The 23,515-nt window shown below is 42.3% G+C and overlaps 1 protein-coding gene across 3 annotated transcripts in view; it reads left to right on the top strand.

Annotated features, from left to right (window-relative positions):
• LOC112229318 (trafficking protein particle complex subunit 9-like) overlaps nucleotides 1-23,515 on the top strand; it is a 319,826-nt gene that overhangs the window by 124,121 nt on the left and 172,190 nt on the right. For all 3 annotated transcript variants that reach the window (XR_006080512.1, XM_042310185.1, XM_042310184.1), the window contains one exon: nucleotides 13,810-13,928. Coding sequence is in view for 2 of the 3 variants with exons in the window: in XM_042310185.1 (XP_042166119.1) it covers nucleotides 13,810-13,928 (119 nt within the window). In the remaining variant the exon portion in view is untranslated. The remainder of the gene's footprint in view (nucleotides 1-13,809; nucleotides 13,929-23,515) is intronic.

Genomic DNA, 23,515 nt, shown 5'->3' with positions numbered 1-23,515 from the left:
CCACAAGCCTGCAAAGGACCGCTTTACCCTCGGCCGTCCCCTTTTAACTGCTTCCAAATCAAATCTAAGTTTATTTGTCACGTGCGCCGAACACAACAGGTGTAGTAGAGTACAGTGAAATGCTTACTTACAGGCTCTTAACTAATAGTGCGAAAAAAAGGTATGTGTGTGTGTAGGTAAGTAAAGAAATAAAACAACAGTAAAAAGACATTTGAAAATAACAGTATCAAGGCTACATACAAACACCTGTTAGTCAGGCTTATTGAGGTAGTATGTACATGAAGATATGGTTAAAGTGACTATGCCTATATGATGAACAGTGAGTAGCAGATAGTGATGAACACAATGCAGATAGCCCGGTTAGCCAATGTGCGGGAGCACTGGTTGGTCGAGGCCAATTGAGGTAGTATGTACATGAATGTATAGTTAAAGTGACTATGCAGCAGTGTAAAAAGAGGGGTTGGGTTGGGGGGGGGAACACAATGTAAATAGTCTGGGGAGCCATTTGATTACCTGTTCAGGAGTCTTATGGCTTGGGGATAAAAACTGTTGAGAAGCCTTTTTGTCCTAGACTTGGCACTCCGGTCCTGCTTGCCATGCAGTAGTAGAGAGGCCTCTTAGAGAGAGTCACCATGACCTCAGCCCTTACACACATTTTTTGTAAAGAACATGAGAAGAACAAGATGTAATTTCCTCCGATCGTGGTTTGAAAAGAAAGAGAGGAAAGGGGCTGATGAGAGAGAAGGGGTCCGTTTAACCAAACTAAAGGACTATCGGCCCCTAGCACTCACATCTGTCATCATATCATAGATCTACAGGCAATGCAATCGCCATCGCACTGCACACTGCCCTAACCCATCTGGATAAGAGGATGTATGTAAGAAAGCTGTTCATTGACTATAGCTCAGCATTCAACACCATAGTACCCTCCAAGCTCATCATTAAACTCAGGTCCTGGGTCTGAACCCGCCCTGTGCAACTTGGTCCTGGACTTCCTGACGAGCCGCCCCCAGCTGGTGAAGGTAGGAAACAACATCTCCACTTCGCTAATCTTCAACATAGGGGACCCACAAGGGTGCGTGCTCAGCCCCCTCCTGTACTCCCTGTTCACCCATGACTGTGTGGCCAGGCCGCCTCAAACTCAATCAACTTTGCAGACAACACAACAGTAGTAGACCTGATTACCAACAATGATGAAACAGCCAAAAGGGAGAAAGGTGAGGGCCCTAGTGGAGTGGCGCCAGGAAAATAACCTCTCCCTCAACGGGCTCTAAAGAGGGTGGTGCATCCTGTTCACCCCGCTACCATCCAGAAGGTGAGGTCAGTACAGGTGTATCAAAGATGGGGCCGAGAGACTGAAAAACAGCTTCTGTTTCAAGGCCATCAGACTGTTAAACAGCCATCACTAGCCGACTATCACCCGGTTACTCAACCCTGCTGCCATATAGACATGGAATCACTGGTCACTTTAAAAATGTTTACATCCTGTTTTACTCATTTCCTATGTATGTACTGTATTCTATTCTACTGTATTTTAGTCAGTGCCACTCCGACATTGCTCGTCCTGATATTTATGTATTTCATAATTCCATTATTTTACTTTTAGATTTCTGTGTATTGTTGTGAATTATTGAATGCTACTGCACTGTTGAAGCTAGAAACATAAGCATTTTGAAACACCGGCAATAACATCTGCTAAATATGTGACCAATAAAATGTGGATTTGATGAGACAGATAAAGCCATTGAGAACAGGGGGTTGCAGAGGAGCCGAGGGGTTCATTCATTGATTCATACCTAGACCAGTTTATCCCTCTCATTGAGTCCAGAGGGGTACTACAAAGCCAGATCAATGAGTTAGCCAGCTAACTTTGATAAATGGCAGGCGGCAGGTAGCCAGGTGGTACCCTAGTGATGGGTGGCAGGTAGCCTAGTGGTACCCTAGTGACGGGCGGCAGGTAGCCTAGTGGTACCCTAGTGACGGGCGGCAGGTAGCCTAGTGGTACCCTAGTGACGGGCGGCAGGTAGCTTACTGGTACCCTAGTGACGGGCGGCAGGTAGCCTAGTGGTACCCTAGTGATGGGCGGCAGGTAGCCAGGTGGTACCCTAGTGACGGGCGGCAGGTAGCTTACTGGTACCCTAGTGACGGGCGGCAGGTAGCCTAGTGGTACCCTAGTGATGGGCGGCAGGTAGCCTAGTGGTTAGAGCGTTGGACCCGAGCTGATAAGGTAAAAATCTGTCGTTCTACCCCTGAACAAGGCAGTTAACCCACAGTTCCTAGGTCGTCATTGAAAATAAGAATTTGTTCTTAACTGACTTGCCGAGTTAAATAAAGGTAAAAATGTGAAAATAAATAGTACGTAGAAGCTGGAATTAGAAGCCTAAGTGGTGTTGTGCATTCGTTTATTCCAATTGGGGGAGGGGAAAATAATAAAGGAACATTTCAAATAAAATATACAGTACCAGTCAAAAGTTTGTTTCTTTTCTTTATTTTTACCCAACTTTTCTACATTGTACAATAATAGTGAATACATCAAAACTATGAAATAACACATATGGAATCATGTAGTAACCAAGAAAGTGTTAAACTAATCCATTTATATTTGAGATTCTTCAAAATAGCACACTCTTGGCATTCTCTCAACCAGCTTCATGAGGTAGTCACCTGGAATGCATTTAAATTAACAGGTGTGCCTTGTTAAAAGTTAATGTGTGGATTTTCTTTCCTCAATGTGCGATACAGAAGATAGCCCTATTTGGTAAAAGTCCATATTATGGCAAGAACAGCTCTTATGAGGACTGCCATAGTTACCTCTGCTGCAGAGGATAACTTCATTAGAGTTACCAGTTGCAGAAATTGCAGCCCAAATAAATGCTTCACAGAGTTCAAGTAACAGACACATCTCAGCATCAACTGTTCAGAGGAGGCTGCGTGAATCAGGCCTTCATGGTCGAATTGCTGCAAAGAAACCACTACTAAAGGACACCAATAATAAGAAGAAACTTGCTTGGGCCAAGAAACACAAGCAATGGACATTATACTGGTCAAAATCTTTAGGTCTGATGATTCTTTGAGATTTTTGGTTTCCAACCGCCGTGTCTTTGTGAGACACAGAGTAGGTGTACGGATTATCTCTGCATGTGTGGTTCCCACCGTGAAGCATGGAGGAGGAGGTATGATGGTGTGGTGGTGCTTTGCTGGTGACACTGTCAGTGATTTATTTAGAATTCAAGGCACACTTAACCAGCATGGCTACCACAGCATTCTGCAGCGATACGCCATCCCAGCTGGTTTGCGTTTAGTAGGACTATTATTTCTTTTCAACAGGACAATGACCCAACACTCCTCCAGGGTGTGTAAGGGCTATTTGACCAAGGAGGAGAGTGATGGAGTGCTGCAGATGACCTGGCCTCCACAATCACCCGACCTCAACCCAATTGAGATGATTTGGGATGAGTTGGACCACAGAGTGAAGGAAAAGCAGCCAGCAAGTGCTCAGCATATGTGGGAAAATACTGTTGGAAAAAGACTGTTGGAAAAGCATTCCGGGTGAAGCTGGTTGAGAGAATGCCAAGAGTGTGCAAAGCGGTCATCAAGACAAAGAGTGGTTACTTTGAAGAATCTCAAATATAAAATATATTTGTATTTGTTTAACACTTCCTCATGATTCCATGTGTTATTTCATAGTTTTGATGTCTTCACTATTATTATACAATTTAGAAAATAGGGAAAATATATAAAAACCCTTGAATGAGTAGGTGTGTCCAAACTTTTGACTGGAAATGATGCAGACATTTACATTGATGGAAGCTACAATCTATTTGCAATATTAAAACTCATCTACCCCCTACAAAAAGAAGGAAAAAATAAGATATTCATGCTTCACCTATACTGCCATACCAAGCACTAACTGCTCATTTGATCGAAAATGAGTTCATGTCATTGTTGCAACAGAAAATGCATGCTTAATCATGTGGACAAGTATTCTGCCTCTATTGTATCTATTGTATTGTGTTTTGGAGGAAATGGGGTCTTGTTAGCAGTAACTACATAAAGTTACTGTGAAACCAAGGTAAATAAAATACCTTTTTCTCAGTTCCATGCTATGAGCAGTTACGCCCTTTTTGCTTGGTAGGGCAGAATAGAGCTTTCCATAAGTTCTCCTAAACCTGCGTTTACCACAGACCTTAATTTCTGTGTTTATCCCCCCCAAAAACATTCATTTCCCTATAGGCTTTGGCCATTTAGCAAAGGCAGAGTTAATGCCTACAAAACAAGATGCCATTACTATTCCTCTCTCTTCCTCTATAATTTAGAAGACACCGTTGCACAAACAACATTCTGATTTATGCCTACACCAGCACTGGTATCAGGCTGTAGAAGAGGGAGAGAGACGACCCAAGTAGGGAACTGAGTAAACTGTAACAAGTGATACGCCGTTCTGACACGTGTAATGTCACGTTTAACAAGCCAAACATTGAAATGCTGTTATAGAAGGTCAAGTAAAAACCTAAACGGGTCCGTGCATTAATACTGGTATATTGTAAAATAAGGTATATAGCCCTACTTGGTGATAAGCATTAACAGCTAACGTCTCTCGCTCTCTCCCCTCTCGCACTCGCTCTGCATTGATATGATATATTTTGTGTGTCAGTTCGTTTGAGAGTGATAATCTTTCGTCTGTTTCTCATACCGTAAAATGTACTTGAAATAATTCCTTGGAGTTTGAGATCGGTATTTGGAACTGATTTGCAGATAAAACGACTAAAATAAGGTAATTATTTGAATGATGGATGGATTGGAGTGATCCTTCTCCTCCCACTGCTCCAAACCTTGATACAGTATATGTGAAGTCAAATAAACTGGCCTCTGTGTGTATAAAGAACGTGTCACATTGATTGGCTCCAATCTATGTCTACGTGACCTTGCAAATCAACCCTTCATTTTTGGGCCCGGCTCAGGCACAATATGTCATTTTCTTTGTTCTTGGTTTGAAAGAAAGAGAGGAGTGGCCAATGAGACAGAGCCATTGAGAACATTGTGTTTCGGAGGAGCCGAGACGACACGCACAAACACATTGACACACCGACCGGGACAGGCTGAAGACATAACATAACTCAGTGTCTGATGGGATTGATGTCATCACACATAGACTAATGGGTTGTAGTTTACAGCAGACATGATTGGTTTCGATGGTGTGAGCACCATACTAAATTACACCGTGTCTGGGTCCTGCTTTTAATGCTGCTGTTCTCTCTGTGTGTGTGTGTGTGTGTGTGTGTGTGTGTGTGTGTGTTTTATGTTATGTAAGCTCAGTTAGTAAGAGCGTGGCACTAGCAATATCATGGTTGTGGGTAGGACTGTGATGAGAATGGAATTTTGAGAGATCATTCACTGTCATGCAAATAGGGCATTGGGCCACCACGAGCCAGAAGACCTTCAATGCTATTCAAGAAGTAAGAAGTTTCATCTGACATGTCCACGCAGGAATGCATGGTTCAAGATATGTTGATGTGCAACCTAATCCAGTGATTGTCATGAATTGTGAGTTGACAATAGACTATTGTTGTTAAGCTTTAACAGTGTTCCATAGTAATCATTAGTCCAACAGTTGCAAATGATAGTTTCTATTGGACAAATTAAGGTATGCGTATCACTGTTTCCTTCCGTTTAACAACACTGTCATCTCAGATTTTCAAAATATGCTTTTCAACCATAGCAAAACAAGCATTTGTGTAACAGTATTGATAGCTAGCATAGCATTTAGCGTTAGCATTGAGCGGGCAACATTTTAACAAAAACAAGAAAAGCATTCAAATAAAATAATTTACCTTTGAAGAACTTCAGATGCTTTCAATGAGGAGACTCTCAGTTAGATAGCAAATGTTCAGTTTTTCCAAAAAGATTATTTGTTTAGGACAAATCGCTCTGTTTTGTTCATCACGTTTAGCTACGAAAAAAACCTGTATCCAGGAGTGTAATTATCCCCGCAGCTCATTAGCATAACACAACGTTAACTATTCATGAAAATCGCAAATGAAATGAAATAAATATGCTAGCTCTCAAGCTTAGCCTTTTGTTAACAAAACTGTCATCTCATATTTTCAAAATATGCTTTTCAACCATAGCAAAACAAGCATTTGTGTAACAGTATTGATAGCTAGCGTAGCATTTAGCATTAGCATTGAGCGGGCAACATTTTCACAAAAGCAAGAAAAGCATTCAAATAAAATCATTTACCTTTGAAGAACTTTGGATGTTTTCAATGAGGAGATTCTCAGTTAGATAGCAAATGTTCAGTTTGTCCAAAAAGATTCTTTGTGTATGAGAAATCGCTCCGTTTTGTACATCACGTTTGGCTACCCAAAAAAAACGAAAATTCAGTCATCAAAACGCCGAACTTTTTTCCAAATTAACTCCATAATATCGACTGAAACATGGTAAACGTTGTTTAGAATCAATCCTCAAGGTGTTTTTCACATATCTCTTCGATGATATATCGTTCGTGGAAGTCTCCTCTCTCCCCTGAATCACATGGATGAATGCGTGCAGCTTGGAGATTACGCACCAATTTAGACAAAGGACACCGGGCGGACCCCTGGTAAATGTAGTCTCTTATGGCCAATCTTCCAATGATATGCCTACAAATACGTCACAATGCTGCAGACACCTTGGGGAAACGGCAGAAAGTGAAGGCTCGTTCATGGCACATTCACAGCCATATAAGGAGACAATGGAAAACAGAGCCTCAAATTCTGCTCATTTCCTGTTTGAAGTTTCATCTTGGTTTTGCCTGTAGCATGAGTTCTGTGGCACTCACAGATAATATCTTTGCAGTTTTGGAAACGTCAGTGTTTTCTTTCCAAAGCTGTCAATTATATGCATAGTCGAGCATCTTTTCGTAACAATATATTGCGCTTAAAACGGGCACATTTTTTTATCCATAAATTAAAAGAGCGCCCTCTATATCCAAGAAGTTAAGAAAAGTTTTTAAACAGAATTGGCAGAATGAATATACCCCTGATCACATGTAAACAAAGTTAACTTTTTAAGCAGCCATGTTGTATTCCTTCTCGCATCTATGCACTCTCCTCCTCTCACCTTTTCCCTTCGCTTGTGGAATTCAGCTGTATGTGACCAGGCGAAAAAAACCTTTCCAAGCCAAACCACATCATAACCGCTACATACAGCCTACATCGGTGTCACCATATTTGTTAAAGTAACGTCATAGTCAACATAGCTAATAGAACTAACACGTTAGTAAACCTGCTACAATCATGCAGTACAGTGTACTGTCAGTAAGCAGTTTAGCAGATACACTGGCGGTCGCCGGTGGCAATAAATTGGTAAAATCAAAAGCTTACCTTGACTTGGAAGAGTTCCAGTGTTGTGTTGGATAGTCAAAGCCAGCTAGCTAACATAGCATCCCTCTGTTTGAGCCGGGTTTTTGAGTAGGCTAAACTATCTAGCTGCAATTTCTAGCGATAATAATGTTTTTTTTTAAATGATGAAATATCGCTCTCGCTTCTTTCAATTTTGAAGAAATTAATTTGTTCACAGCTGTTCAATTGTCTTTCTCTCTTTTTGAGTCAAATACTCACCCCATTCTATGCACTGCAGTGCAAGCTATCTGTAGTTTATGCTTTCAGTACTAGATTAATTATCTGATATTTTGATTGGTTGGACAACATGTTAGTTAATGCTGCAAGAGCTCTGATAGGTTGGAGGATGTCCTCCGGAAGTTGTCATAATTACTGTGTAGTCTATTGAAGGGGGTAAGAACCATGAGCCTCCCAGGTTTTGTATTGAAGTCAATGTACCCAGAGGAGGACAGAAGCTAGCTGTCCTCTGGCTACACCATGGTGATACCCTACAGAGTGCTGTTGAGGCTACTGTAGACATTCATTGCAAAACTGTGTGTTTTAATCAATTATTTGGTGACGTGAATATATTTAGTATAGTTTTATCTAAAAAGAATAACTCTTTAAAGGTCTCACAATAAAAAATAAAAAAAAATGAAATTCACTGAGGATGGTCCTCCCCTTCCTCCTCTCAGGAGCCTCCACTGAGCATGTTACTGTACAACCACTGTGTTCCAATTTAGGCGTTTATCAGTGCCATTTTCAACCCGTATAAGGGTATGAGTGTAAAGGGGTACAACTTCTTTTTTTACCATAATGGACGGTTACGTGATTCTACAATAATTTTGCTAGCCCTAGTTGTGGTTTCAATTCCCATAGGGATCACATTCCCTTTCTTAAAATGTATGGAACATGTATGCAATCACTCTACTAATTGGCTTTGGATGAAAGCGTATGCTAAGTAGCATATTTTATATTATTCTGTTTGTGTTGGCTGAAGTCTCCAGCCAGTGCTCTAGTCGTCCTCTCCATCTCAATAAGAGCTATTGAGTAGCGTCTGGTTGTCCTAGGGAGGCGGGGAGAAAGTAAAAGCAGTCTGGAGCAGACAGCGTAAACACATTAGCCCATGGATGGTCAAATCTCAGCGTACAACAACGTCATTAAAGGGAATTAAAACAGCCAGGGAGATGCATTTAGAAAAGCCGGCACAATTACAAAGGGACAGGGTGGGGAGGCTGTCAGTGTTGTAACCTTCTTGTTGCTCGTTGCTCCGCTCGCAATGTTCCCAGTGTACCGCAGCTAGAATATCTGTCAGTCTACGGGCTTCTTCGCCGATGTCATTCCGTTTTGGAGTGGAGGGAGTTGCGATTTGTCCTTGCTCGGCAGAGTAGGCCTCTTCAGGTAATCACATTACCTTAGCGATATGATTACAGAATATGCAGAAGATTGACAGACTGCATTTATTTGAGGGAAAATAAACAAATATTTTCTTCAGATGTATCTAGATATGACTTTGTGTGAGGTATTCGGCGTGAATTGTCTCATTTATTATATGACGATCAATTGACTGACTTCCCACTATTAAGAAGCTTTTATACGTCTTAATCTTTTCAGTTCTGGAGGCAGGAACCATTGAGACAGCAGCTCTATGAGTCTGTTCCATTCAGCCCAGTGTGTCGACTGAATGGACCTTCATTTCAAGGGACCAAGTCTTATATTGACTCAATCAGCAGAGTGCAGCGGCTGTTTTAAAGTGCTATTGAAACCTGACATTTGAACTGAAATATATTTTGGTCAGTCCTATGAACCCCATTATGGACTTAATTGACCAATTATTTATTGAAAATAAATCTCTTTCATAATTGTTGGACATTGATACTTTTCCACCGCTTATTTCATCAAACTTGTCTATGTGAATATCTTTGCACATTTCTTTCAGTCAAACATATTTTATTCCCAAATTAAGAGTACTTAAAAAGGCCATCTTATTAAAGAGATTCTCTGGTAGTTTTGTGTACTTTTGTGAACTTTTCAGCCAGTAGTCCTGAAAGTAGCACTCACGAGCCAAAAGTGGTCCCTGAAAACAGCATTATTAAAAAAAAAATGTTTACATTTATTTTACCCCCTTTTTCTCCCCAATTTCATGGTATCCAATTATTAGTAGTTACTATCTTGTCTCATCGCTACAACTCCCGTACGTACGGGCTCGGGAGAGACGAAGGTTGAAAGTCATGCGTCCTCCGAAACACAACCCAACCAAGCCGCACTGTTTCTTAACACAGCGCGCATCCAACCCGGACCTCTCAGTCGTGGCCGGCTGCGACAGAGCCTGGGGGCGAACCCAGAGTCTCTGGTGGCACAGCTAGCACTGTGATGCAGTGCCCTAGACCACTGTGCCACCTGGGAGGCCCGAATACGGCATTCTACGACACATATGTGCAGATATGTGCACCATGTCATTGCTCTCTCTGTCTCTGCTGTGTCCACTGAGCCGTTGGGCCCGCACTGTAACCTCATTGGATAAGGCTGGGCAGGCCTCTTGCTAGCAGTCACTCAAATGCGAGGGCCTGAAGCTCACTGGGTCGAACTCAAATTGCTAGGGGGCTGGCCCACGTGGGGGGAAATATTGGGAAAATGTCACGGCACAGCTTCAAGAAAACAGTCTCTTTCAAACTAGGGATTTTGTGGCTAATTGAGGTGAAACAGTAATTCTGCTCATAGATTATGCATGTATGAACGACACATTGACACGACAGGTAGCCTAGTGGTTAGAGCCTAGTGGTTAGAGCCTAGTGGTTAGAGCCTAGTGGTTAGAGCCAAATGGTTAGAGCAGAGTGATTAGAGCATAGTGGTTAGAGCGTTGGACTAGTTACCGAAAGGTTGCAAGATCGAATACCCGAGCTGAAGGTAACAATCTGTTGTTCTGCCCCTGAACAAGACAGTGTTCCTAGGCCGTCATTGAAAATAAGAATTTGTTGTTAAATGACTTGCCTAGTTAAATAAAGGTAAAAATAAATAAAACACATCCAGCCCAAAGCAGGAAGTTTAAAAAAGACTTTCTTGTCGTCAAAGTACCTGAGCATGTCTTTAACAGTTATAAGCCATACATTCGTATACATTCGTAAGCAGTACATAAGCATCCGTAGATGCAGAATGACAATAAGATGGATGATGGTCGATATGTTGTTCACTTTGTCACCTCACAAGATAAATGTGATGAGGACCATCTCACAGCATTATGAGCAGGGTACTTCTGTCTATCTGGATGATGTGCTTCTGTCTGTAATGCTGTATTTAGTATGACTCAAATGGCTGTGAGTAATGATGGCAATAATTTGTTCAGATCCTGCATTACCTCACTTTCTTATTCCCTCTCTCTTCTCTCCCTCTCATCTCTTTCTCTTCTGATCTCTCTCTCCCTGTTTCCTCATCTCTCTCCATTTCTCCTTCTTCTGCTCTCTCTCCCTCCACCTGAAAGAGACCGCCTGCGTCTTTGTAATTTGGATGTTTGATGTCGTAGTAATGACAGCAGAAAGTGTGGGCTTTTGAAAAGAGACACTATTATTTACCCGTCTTATTTCCTCTCCATCTCACATTATCTGCCAGTCTCACCTGGGCTGGGTTACTTGTGAATCATATAGCTCCTAAAATAATACCAGCCGAGGAGTTGGCTATTCTTCTCTCTGTCCCACCCCTCTCTCCTACTCTGAGACTCCTTGTGAATACTCTCTCTTTCTCTCTCTCATTGTGTAGGGAGGAAATTGTCTGTCTACGTGATGCTTCTAATAAACCAATTTATGTTAATGAGGTCAAAGGTCCTTTGCTAGCTCCTCCCAGATTCAACCTCTCTGCCCAAATGTTCAGGTGTTGTCTCTCTCTCTCTCTCACTCTCACTCTCTCTCTCTCACTCTCACTCTCACTCTCTCTCTCTCTCTCACTCACTCACTCACTCACTCACTCACTCCACGGAGCAGAACGGGACTTTGTTGCCTTGTATTTTACAGCCTTATGTTCCTCTCCCCTCGAAAGGACATTGAAGAAGCGTTTCTGTTTGCAATGCAATCCGTCATAGGCTCCCTTTTACTACAATATCCTTGACTCACCTTCCAGGAAAAGCACAAGTGTGTGTAGAGCCAAAAGGTGGCATTGCAGAGATTCACAAGACTTTGTTGATGTTGATTTTCAGTTTATCATTCTGCATTAGATCAATTCACTGTCACTAATATAATCTGTAGTGATTTATAGTCGCAGACTCTCACTAGGCAGATGGAGAGATAGATTGAGAGAGAAAGAGGCAGGGATAGACGGAGGGTGATGGCAAGGAAAGAGGGATGATGTTGAGTGATGTCGTCTTCAATCTCTCCGCCCGTTATGCACTCTCTGTCTGTCTCTCTCTCTGTGTGTCTCTTTATCTCTGTCTCTCCTGCCCTCGCTCTCTGTTTGTCTCTATCTCTGACTCTCTGTTTGTCTCTTTATCTCTGTCTCGCTCTCTGTTTGTCTCTTTATCTCTGTCTCGCTCTGTCTCTTTATCTCTGTCTCGCTCTCTGTATTTCTCTTTATCTCTGTCTTGCTCTCTGTTTGTCTCTATCTCTGTCTCGCTCTCTGTTTGTCTCTTTATCTCTGTCTCTATCTCTCTCTCTCTCTCTCTGTCTCTATCTCTGTCTCTCTCTCTGTTTGTCTCTATATATCTGTTTGTCTCTATCTCTGTCTCTCTCCTGCCCTCACTCTCTGTTTCTCTCTCTCTCTCTGTTTGTCTCTATCTCTCTCTCTGTTTGTCTCTATCTCTCTCTCTGTTTGTCTCTCTCTCTCTCTGTTTGTCTCTATCTCGATCTCTCTCCTGCCCTCGCTCTCTGTTTTGTCTCTATATCTCTGTCTCTCTCCTGCCCTCGCTCTCAGGATCAGACATGAAGATGTATGTGTGTCTGGAAACAGGCTGTAGGCCTTAATGGAGGCACTAGTCAATAAAGATACTGTTTATCAGTGTTCTCTCTTCCTCTTTCCATCCACCTCCCTCTGTCTGGATGCATATCTAATCTGTTTCTGTGAGTAGGATATGGAAAATGACATAGCAACAATGCTGACTGACTGTGTCAGCTGTAGTGGTTCTCGGCTCATATTCACAAAGCATCTCAGATGTGCCCTGTCCATGTAATCTCATTCATTATAATCTAAAAGGCTAAACTGATCTGAGATCAGCAGTTCTACTCTGAGAGGCTTTATGGATATGGACCTGGGCACAGATTCACAAAACCTTCTTAAGAAAACATTTCTTCTTAACTGAAATGTTTTCCTGAACTATAGACTTAAGAAGAAAGTTAAGCAAAGTTGCTATTCCTCAAAATGGTTATTGGAAATTTTCTTACAGTATTTCTTGTTTCTCCTTAAAGCAAAAAAATTATATTATTGAAGAAACATTTTTGGGGAAATTCCAAGATAGCTTAAACCTTGTCTTAATCTCAGGGCAGTGAGAGAAAAAGCTCATGAAAGCAATGGAACATGTTTAATTCTGAAAGTTTCAGTATTGATTCTTTTAAACCCAAGTACACATTTTAGAACAGTAATCTCAGTAAGAAATATGCCAACATGATTGCCTTTGCTAGCTTCATAGCTAGCTAAAACAGTTGCTGAGCAACAAGAAGATATTTGAGAAGTTCGTAAGAAAATCGTGAAATCTCAAGATATTGTTGAGGAACTTCTTTTTTTTTTTCTTAAGTTTTTTGCGTTGGTGTTTTGTGATTCTGGGCCCTGGTTAGCCGCTCGTGGAGTACTAATCACAAATGCCAGCCGTGTCAGTAGAATGTGTTGGAAAGCTTTGGACCAAAGCGGAATATGGAGTCAAAGCTGGCGGGCTCTAACTGTTTGAACTTAATTCCTACCATGTCATTCCCATTTCTTCGTGTGTGTGTGTGTGTGTGTGTGTGTGGGGGGGGAGAGGGGGCAGATCTTTGCAGCAGCTAACCCAGTGATTCCCCTTGGAGACAAAGATGTTTCCACTAACGTCAGAGAGACTGTGTGCTCAGGGCCTACGTCACACTATGAGATGGTTTGTAGCATGGCTAGCTGAAAGCAGGACCCCCTTCAGTACACATGAATACAGAAAGCTGATATGGCTGTTTGATGGTCCTCTGAAGCTCTGTGTAGGATTGTGTTGTTGCTCTGTTGCTGCCCTGAACTCTGCATTAAAACTTATTAAAAGCTGTGAGCTGCTGTTCCATATTCTGCTCACACAATGTATTTAAATGATTATGTCCTCATGTATGAAGAAGAGATGGGAGTTGCTCCTGATTCAACCAGGAAATACTTAGAGATTAGGGAAACTCTCTCACCCTAATATGTTTATGTGCTAATGTGCGTTTTAACAGCTGTCAATATAGTTCAATTATATTAAGTCTGGGGTTACTGTACTTTGTGTCTCCTGACTGGCTGATCGTCTCTGCTGCTGTTCCAGATGGGATCAGTGTGACAGGCCTTCCCATCTCCAGCCCCCTGAGACAAGTCCTCAAACCCCGGGCCGAGACCAAGCCCCTGGGCAGTGAGTCCAGCAAGACAGACTACAACCACGTCAAGGTAGGACTGACACCTCTCCCCTCTCCTCTCCTCCCATCTTCTCTAAACTAGATTCCTTTTATTACTGAGATTTCAGCAGGAACATTTCTCTACTCTACACATCTGCATTTCAGGACTTCCGAAGGTTGTTTTATTTCCCTCCTTGTGTTGTATTTCCCATTTTCTGATGCTGCAGATAGTTAACAAGCCTCATGTTGTGGTAATTAGGGTGAGTGTAGCTGTTTGTTTAAAAAGCAGGGAGGGAGCTGAGGATAGACAGACCGACAGACAGAGAGGCTAGCTGCAGCTTTTCACACACAAGAAGGTACACAGAGTTAATGTGGCGTGTCTCTATCAGGGTGCAGCTGATCTCAATCAGTGGAGAGAACAGGCTGATGTCTTGCTGAACTACATTCTCTGTGTGTGTGTGTGTGTGTGTGTGTGTGTGTGTGTGGCTTTGGTGTTGTAGAGTTCGTTAAGTTCTGTCTGCAGGGGTGAACCTCTCCATTGTGATTCATCACGGAGCACCTATGGTTAGCTATAACGTACGCACAACAACACACAACCTCCCATCCGGGTCCACTCGACCATTCCCTCTCCTTATATACATATCTCCTCGCCTTATTACATAACCTAGAAGTTTTCAAGGGAGCTGAAAAAGGAAAGCCAGGTCAAATAATAATGAATAAATATTAGGCCTGTTTCTAGCGTTTTTAATTTTCAGATTCAAACAGGTAAAATAACACTTGTTCCAATAAACAGACGGAGCAACTTGTAAATAAAAAATAAATAAAGAATATAGAAAATACAATTTTATCAAAGAACTAAACAAATTATATTAATTTGGGGACAGGTCGAAAAGCATTCAGTGTTCATTACAATTTAGCTAGCTAGCTTGCTGTTGCCAGCTAATTTGTCCAGGAATATAAACATTGGGTTGTTATTTTACCTGAAATGCACAAGTCCACTACGACAATTAATTGACAGATAAAAGGGTTAAAGTTTCTAGTAATCACTCCTCCTTCAGGCTGCTTCTTCTTCTTTGGAATTTATATGGTTGTTGGCAACCAACTTTAAGGTGCATTACCACCACCAACTGGACTGGAGTGTGGACCTCAATTCATCTTTCAATCACCCACATGGGTATATGCTCCTAAAAACCAATGAGGAGATGGGGAGAGGCAGGACTTGCAGCGCGTCAAGCGTCACAAATAGAACCAAGTTCTATTTTACCGGCTGGCTGCGCAGACGCGCGCCAGCAGTGTTCGGTGCAGTGATTGAATAGCACGTATGTGTACATTTATTTTGCAACGCTCGCGCACACGGTCAGCAGGTCACTGACACCTGATCCAAGCCATTACACATAGAGAATCTATACAGGAGGACGAATGTCATTCTTAATTCCCTTATGCTGCCCTCTAACTCTCCACTGTAAATATGAAGCTGTCCGTTCCATCAGTCGGCTGGTGAAGCTTGTTAAGAACAGAGTAGAGAATGACAGACAGGCAGCTCAGAGTCTCAGTGCAGATGATGTTGTTTTGGCAGTTTAGCTGCAGAGGTAATCCCAGAACCGACCAATTACACATCATGTGGGAGAACATTGCCTTAACATAGTCCTGTGTGTGCGTGTGTATTTGTGAGGCGGTATGGATAATGGTTGATTTGCACATAAATGGAAACTCTCCTGCAGGTTAGACTGAACCTTCTGAATGTTTCCCCTACCTGTGTTTGACTATGTATGTACGGTGCTATAGGGATTCATATTTCCTGAGGTATCTGACTCGTCGTTTGGCTGCAACATTGTTTTTAGTCTTGACTCACACTCTAGATTTGTACTTAGCTTTCCTACTGGTTCTAGTGCAGGTCATGCGCAATATCACTCGTATCATAGTGTCTGCCCACTATTTCGTAATTAAAACAACAACTAAAAGCTATATGGCTTTTTTTGTCCGTTTTTGCTCATATTAAATGTACTTTCTATTGAAAGCCATGATTTCATAATCACGTATCTCATGGATTCTGTATGCAGCTGAAATGCCTTGTTATGCGCACAAATTGGGTCAACCAATTTATTTTCCCACGCTGGAGTTGTACTTCACAGATTATGTTTTGTCTTAGCCTTCACAGTGATGTGTTTGATAAGCTTGTTGTTTCATCCACTTCCTGCTTGTGTGTGTATGTGTTTTAACCTTCCTTTCCCCACCTCCATGCTGAACAGGCTGCCTGTCCAATAGGAACAGGTGATATTTCCCTCTGAGCCACCTGGTGAACTTTGCTATTCCTTCTCATTATGATATTTCTACTCCGTGCTTCTGCATTTGTTACAGTAGTTAGCTACACATCCCAGCCTGCCCTGGAAATGCCACAGGAATACATGGGGTGTGAGCGTGTCTGTGTGTGTCTTTGTGTGTGCCTGTGTGTGTGTGTGTGTGCGTGTCTGTGTATGTCTTTGTGTGTGCCTGTGTGTGTGTGTGTGTGTGCGTGTCTGTGTATGTCTTTGTGTGTGCCTGTGTGTGTCTTTGTGTGTGCCTGTGTGTGTGTGTATGTGCGTGTCTGTGTGTGTCTTTGTGTGTGCCTGTGTGTGTGTGTGTGTGCCTGTGTAAGCAGTTGTTGGCATGCGTGCCTATTATGCTCAACGATTCCCAGGAAATACAATGTAATAAAATAAGACCGTTCTGTAATCCGTCGACAGGAAGCAAAGGTGTGAGTTTGACTATCTCCGCTCTGCCTTTCTTCCTGTCTATTTCCACTCTGTCTTTTCCCTGAGGTCTTGCTGTGTGTGGTATGTTGTGTCTGTGTGCAGTGCACATTTGTGTTTGTTTGGTAGTGTTTGCGTATGTTTGTGTGTCAGTGTTGCTCTGTAGCATCTCTCTAGTGTCTCTCTTACCTGCACATGTTTGTGTGACTCTTAGGTAGTACAGGAAGAGAATAGTGTGAGAATAGGATACTTCGCTCCATCATATGGGGAGGTAGGTTAGAGAGAGAGGTTCGAGTGTCAGGCCTGGGGAGGAGAACAGGGGAGTAGAGAGAAGTCTATAAACCTTTATGATTGGGGATAACTCACGCATCAGGGATGACATGCTCATTCATTTACCCTCCTGAACCTAGCTCCCTTTGGTCTGATGACTCAAACTGAATTCTTCCGCTGCTCTGTCATTCGCGAGATACTTCAGTCTGAGGCTGCTGTCGTTGAAGTATTCTGATGACGTCAAATTGAGTCATCAGAGTTTGGATCGTCTCTAACCATTTGGAGTATCAAAGCCAATGACGTATTTTCAAAACTCCGCTTTATCCACGTGTATTCTGGCACTGGTTAGAATGTGTTTGCATTCTAGAAATCGTTGGGGAGGGACTCAAATCCAGACTTACTGTGAAGAAGAAACATTCACGTCATGACGTTTGGCTGGGACATTGAGTTTGGGTAGCTCCCTCTACTCAGCAGGCAGTTGGCATCAGGGCCATTTCAAGGCAGAGCTGTGTGTGTGCGTGCGTGCCACAAATGTCTAGGCGTGTGGGGAGCTTAAACCCGATGTCTAGTTCTACCTGTTATTTTTCACTGCTCCTGAGACTGCAATATGGAAGCTGAGAGGATTCAGGTTGAATAGAAATGCGAAAATATTAGAAGATCCAGTTTGAATATAAGCACGAAACTCGTCCCTAGTGGACCAGTCGAGACGGAGTAAACCGTCTGCAATAGTTTTTAAAAGCCAGTAGAGGAGAGTGGATTGATTGAGGGCTGTCTGGGTTACTATACTATACTGCACATAGCCCATCTGTAAATAGCCCATCCAACTACCTCATCCCCATACTGTATTTATTCATCTTGCTCCTTTGCACCCCAGTATCTCTACTTGCACATTCATCTTCTGCACATCTACCTCCTCCAGTGTTTAATTGCTATATTGTAATTGCTTTGCCACCATGGCCTATTTATTGCCTTACCTCTCTTATCCTACCGATTTTGCACACACTGTATATAGACTTTTTCTACTGTATTATTGACTGTATATTTGTTTTTTCCATGTGTAAGTCTGTGTTGTTGTTTATGTCGAACTGCTTTGCTTTATCTTGGCCAGGTCGCAGTTGTAAATGAGACCTTGTTGTCAACTGGCCTGACTGGTTAAATAAAGGTTATATAAATCAATTTAAAAACTAGGCAGGGAGACTGGGAGTTGGGGAAAGCAAAATTGAATTTGTGTTCTTATATTTGGGTCTCAAATCAAATTGTAATATTCACATGTGCCGAATACTACAGGCCTTACTGACCTTACTGTGAAGTGCTTACTTTCAAAATAAAATAAATTATTTCACCTTTATTTAACCAGGTAAGCTAGTTGAGAACAAATTCTCATTTATAACTGCGACCTGGCCAAGATAAAGCAAAGCAGTGTGACACAGACAACAACACCGAGTTACACATGGAGTAAACAATAAACAAGCCAATAACACAATAAACAAGTCAATGACACAGTAGAAAAAAAGAAAGTCTATATACAGTGTGTGCAAAAGGCATGTTGGGAGGCAAGGTTGGGAGGTAGCGTAGCAGATTGGGAGAATTAACGAAGCAGGTTAGGAGAATCAACGTAGCATGTTGGGATAAGTAACGTAGCAGGTTGGGAGAATTAACGTAGCAGGTTGGGAGAATTAATGTAGCAGGTTGGGAGAAGTAACGTAGCAGGTTGGGAGAAGTAACGTAGCAGGTTGGGAGAAGTAACATAGCAGATTGGGAGAATTCACGTAGCAGGTTGGGAGAATTAACATAGCAGGTTGGGAGGTAGCGTAGCAGGTTGGGAGAAGTAACGAAGCAGGTTGGGAGAAGTAACGTAGCAGGTTGGGAGAAGTAACGTAGCAGGTTGGGAGAATAACGTAGCAGGTTGGGAGAAGTAACGTAGCAGGTTGGGAGAAGTAACGTAGCAGGTTGGGAGAAGTAACGTAGCAGGTTGGGAGAAGTAACGTAGCAGGTTGGGAGAAGTAACGTAGCAGGTTGGGAGAAGTAACGTAGCAGGTTGGGAGAAGTAACGTAGCAGGTTGGGAGAAGTAACGTAGCAGGTTGGGAGAAGTAACAAAGCAGGTTGGGAGAAGTAACATAGCAGGTTGAGTTTAGAGTACCACTGACTGTATATAAATCTGTTCTGAGCACAGTTCAGACCTTGTTTTCCAGCTAACTGGTTCGCAAGATCGATGTTAAATAAATACAATAAAATTAAAAGTTAGATGTCATTTTGAGCAAATATTAACCTATGGGAATATAAAGCTAGGAATAGGTCTGTGGTTATATTGCCAGTAGTTAAATATGGCACTATAACCACTGAACTCAAATAATATAATTCTGTGGTGCTATAGTCATTTAACAGGTGGTGCTATAGTCGTTTAACAGGTGGTGCTATAGTCATTTAACAGGTTCATTTTTAACAGGTGGCGCTATAATAATTTACAGGTGGCGCTATAGTCATTTAACAGGTGCTGTTATAGTCGTTTAACAGGTGGTGCTGTAGTAATTTACAGGTGCCGCTATAGTCATTTAACAGGTGGTGCTGTAGTCATTTAACAAGTGGTGCTATGGTCATTTAACAGGTGGCGCTATAGTAATTTACAGGTGCCGCTATAGTCATTTAACAGGTGGCGATATAGTCATTTAACAGGTGCTGTTATAGTCATTTAACAGGTGGCTCTATAGTCATTTAACAAGTGGTGCTCTAATCATTTAACAGGTGGTGCTATAGTCATTTCACAGGTGGTGCTATAGTCATTTAACAGGTTCATTTAACAGGTGGTGCTATAGTCATTTAACAGGTGGTGCTATAGTCATTTCACAGGTGGTGCTATAGTCATTTAACAGGTTCATTTAACAGGTGGTGCTATAGTCATTTCACAGGTGGTGCTATAGTCATTTCACAGGTGGTGCTATAGTCATTTCACAGGTGGTGCTATAGTCATTTAACAGGTTCATTTAACAGGTGGTGCAAAAATAATTTAACAGGTGGTGCTATAGTCATTTCACAGGTGGTGCTATAGTCATTTCACAGGTGGTGCTATAGTCATTTAACAGGTTCATTTAACAGGTGGTGCAAAAATAATTTAACAGGTGGTGCTATAGTCATTTAACAGGTGGTGCTATAGTCATTTAACAGGTGATGCTATAGTCATTTAACAGGTGGTGCTATAGTCATTTAACAGGTGGCGCTATAGTCATTTAACAGGTGGCGCTATAGTCATTTAACAGGTGGCGCTATAGTCATTTAACAGGTGGCGCTATAGTCATTTATCAGGTGGCGCTATAGTCATTTAACAGGTGGCGCTATAGTCATTTAACAGGTGGCGCTATAGTCATTTAACAGGTGGTGCTATAGTCATTTAACAGGTGGTGCTATAGTCATTTAACAGGTGGCGATATAATCATTTAACAGGTGGCGCTATAGTCATTTAACAGGTGGTGCTATAGTCATTTATGATCTGATATTGAAAACCACCAACTCTGTGCAAATCAGTAACAGAGTGTGGGTAAAATCATTGAAGCCAAGCCAGGAAAAAAAACAGAAGCCATATTACAATTTTTGTTAATAATAATTGCATTGTTTGCTCTATAACCTATTTGTTCATACGCCTTGACACCGTGATATATTTTTAGCCTAAGGCAGAGACAATAAGAAGACACAGTGGCAGAATAAATTCAACCACACCTTTGTTTCATCACAAAACCAGAGAGCAACTTCTGTCCGGTGAAGTTATTTGTTGTTGTTCTGGGCTACCTGGCCAAAATGCTTCCTCGCTATCCTAAATTCATTTTATGGGCAATGATGAGCCAGCTAGCTCGTTAACATTAGTGTTCTACATCTAGCTACTTCCATTCTCTTAAGCCAGGGGCACAATGTATGAATTTATGCTTGGATCAGAATTGCTGTTATTACGGAGAATTAAGTAAAACCACAAATCCAAATACCTACCTCCATCCATGGCTAATTTAGGAAAGGGACAATAGCCTTGACACTTTTTTACTTGCCAGCTTCCCTTGCGTCCAATGCTACGGGAGGCAACAATGTCATACTCTTTCTGACCAGACAGCATCAGAAAAATGGCCTACAGGGACAGAGGGGCACATTTGTGCTCATTCAGATGCTTTTTCCGGTGAGATGCATTCAGCCTCTTGCGAATTGAAGGGAAATTATGAAACACATAGACTAAAGAATATGATTTTTTAAACATTTTTGTCCATTTCTTTTCCGTAAGCCTGCCTTCCCTTGGCATCCAGGTGCAGATGAACAAACCTACACCACACAATGCAAGTGATGACAGACCATGCAGCCATAAAGATTAAGATAGTAAATATGTTGTATCCCCTCTACTTCCATTCATATTGTATTGGCAGAAACGTTACCTTTCCATAAATTGATTAATCCATTCACCACCACCTCTCTCCTTATCCCCCGTCCCCTCCCATCTCTCTCGAAGTCCTATGTAAGCATTTTCTTAATGAAAGACAGTGGCCTTCCCCTGGCCTGCACTGAGAGAGAGAGAGATCAGTGTTCTCATCCTCAGACTAGGCTGTAGAGGTGGCTAGCTGCCACAGAGGTAGAGTTACAGTTAAAGAACAGAGTAGAGCAGGGGACGGAGGCTAGGGGCTCTGTGGATCTAATGTAATCCAGGAAGTTGAAGCTCTGCCCACACGTTCAGACCCAGCCTACTGATGGAGGTAGTTTCACTGCAGCTTCTATCTGCTGCCTGCTGGCACAACTGGGTTACTCTCCCAGTGTAAAACTCTCCCAATGAAAAAACATTTGTTTTCAGCGTTTAGTTGTTTACCATTAGGCCTGTAACTCTGAGAGAGTGTACTGCGCCATCCATGGACAAAACCCCCCCACCAAAACATACACAATAAAACAAACGGGAACAGGAACTGGTTAGTGCACTTGTTTTGTTATTCCGTTATTCTGATTGCGAACATCGTTGTGTTTTTCCAATCATGACTGCTAAGAAATAGTCCTATAGCACAGTTGTCTCTGCGTTAGATATGATCGTTTTCTCCAAAGTAATAGAGATCCATTCTGATCAAACAGCTCATTAGTTCCAAATGAAATATGGATGCCAATGTGAGTCTCATGTTTCATTTGCAATAACCTGTCTGCATCAGGAACTAAACTGAACTACAGAATCACATACAGGCTTTAACAAGCTACGGAGAAGGTAAATGGAAATCTGTTTTCTTGAAGAACTGACGTTCTCATTATTTTCATAAGGTGTTTGAACAAGTAGAGCTAGCTTATTGTACCTGTTTGTGTTTTTAGTTGACATCTACAGTGGGACTTGCAAAGGCATGCGCAGACACGCACGAACACACACGCACGCACGCACGCACGCACGCACACACACACACACACACACACACACACACACACACACACTGAGGCCCAGTGCAGTGCTGAGTCATCAGCACCTCTTTTGAAGTGTGGCGTCATTGACAGTGGGCTCAGGGAGGTGTGGGGTTCTGCTGCTGCTCTCCAGTGGATCAACTCTCATACATCTCATGCAAAGTTTCTTTGCCCCCCCCCCCATCCGTTGATGAGGACGTTTGTGTTTATATCTCTCCGTTGAACATCCAGAGAGAAGTGGATGAGGTAATCATAAGATACAAATGTGCTCAGTCTGTGGTCCTTTGTGGATATATTCACAGACAGAGTACATCTCACCATCTCCCTGTGAGTTTGTCTGAGGAAAATACAAACGTGCACACACACGCGCACATACGCCCTCCGACTGAGAGGTGGAAAGGGGAGGTGCAACCTTTCATGGCGAATAAAGCATACATTTTAATGAGCATGTGCATACCAGACTTCACACAATGTTCTAAATCACCTTATACTGGGTTACAGCAGCTGCTGGTGTTATTTCCAAAAATCCAATTATATCTCTCTCTCTCTATTCTTCCCTATCGCTATTCATGTGATACCGTTGATAACCTTTGCGAACAGTCTGAGGCTATGCCGAACTTAATCATTGTATAGTTCCTCTTGAAAGGCCATTTCTCACAATGAAGTGCTTTCATAGCTGACTAGCAGATAATGGGCAAGTCCCCTGATCTCCTCTCTCTGACAGAGAAACTGTATAATGTAACCAGGGTCAGGTCAGTAGAGATCATTGGAATCGGGTGTACTTTCATTGTTGCTGTTTCTATTGTCCAACCCTGCTACTTCTGTAGATTGTATGATTTTGACAGCTTCCCCAGTTGGCATTGGTAAGCTTGGTGAAAGTTTGTGAGCTTTGAATTCACGAGCCAGCTGTTAAGCACGATGGATTGAGAGAAGGATGGATGGATAGAGAGAGAGAGAGTGGAGGATAATTACGTTGACGATAATTGAGCAATCAGGTGGCATCATCAGAAGCTCCCCTCCTCTCCTCTGGATGTGTGCCAACAACCCTATTCCTCTAATCTGTTCACCTTAACGCTGTGTTCACTTTCATCTAACTGCTGCCAGCTTTACGCCAGCCCTGCTGGTGGGATGGACATCTCAGAGGTAGGTTTGGGCGGTATACCGTTTGTCAGGGTATTTGGAAATAGCCACGGGGTGTTTTTTCAATACCGTCAATACCATTGAAAATATTTCTTTTTCTAC

Source organism: Oncorhynchus tshawytscha, linkage group LG31 (assembly GCF_018296145.1).
Source record: "Oncorhynchus tshawytscha isolate Ot180627B linkage group LG31, Otsh_v2.0, whole genome shotgun sequence".
NCBI lineage: Eukaryota > Metazoa > Chordata > Actinopteri > Salmoniformes > Salmonidae > Oncorhynchus > Oncorhynchus tshawytscha.
The sequence above is the reverse complement of the archived record's forward strand: the minus strand, read 5'-3'. Positions and strand labels throughout refer to the sequence as shown.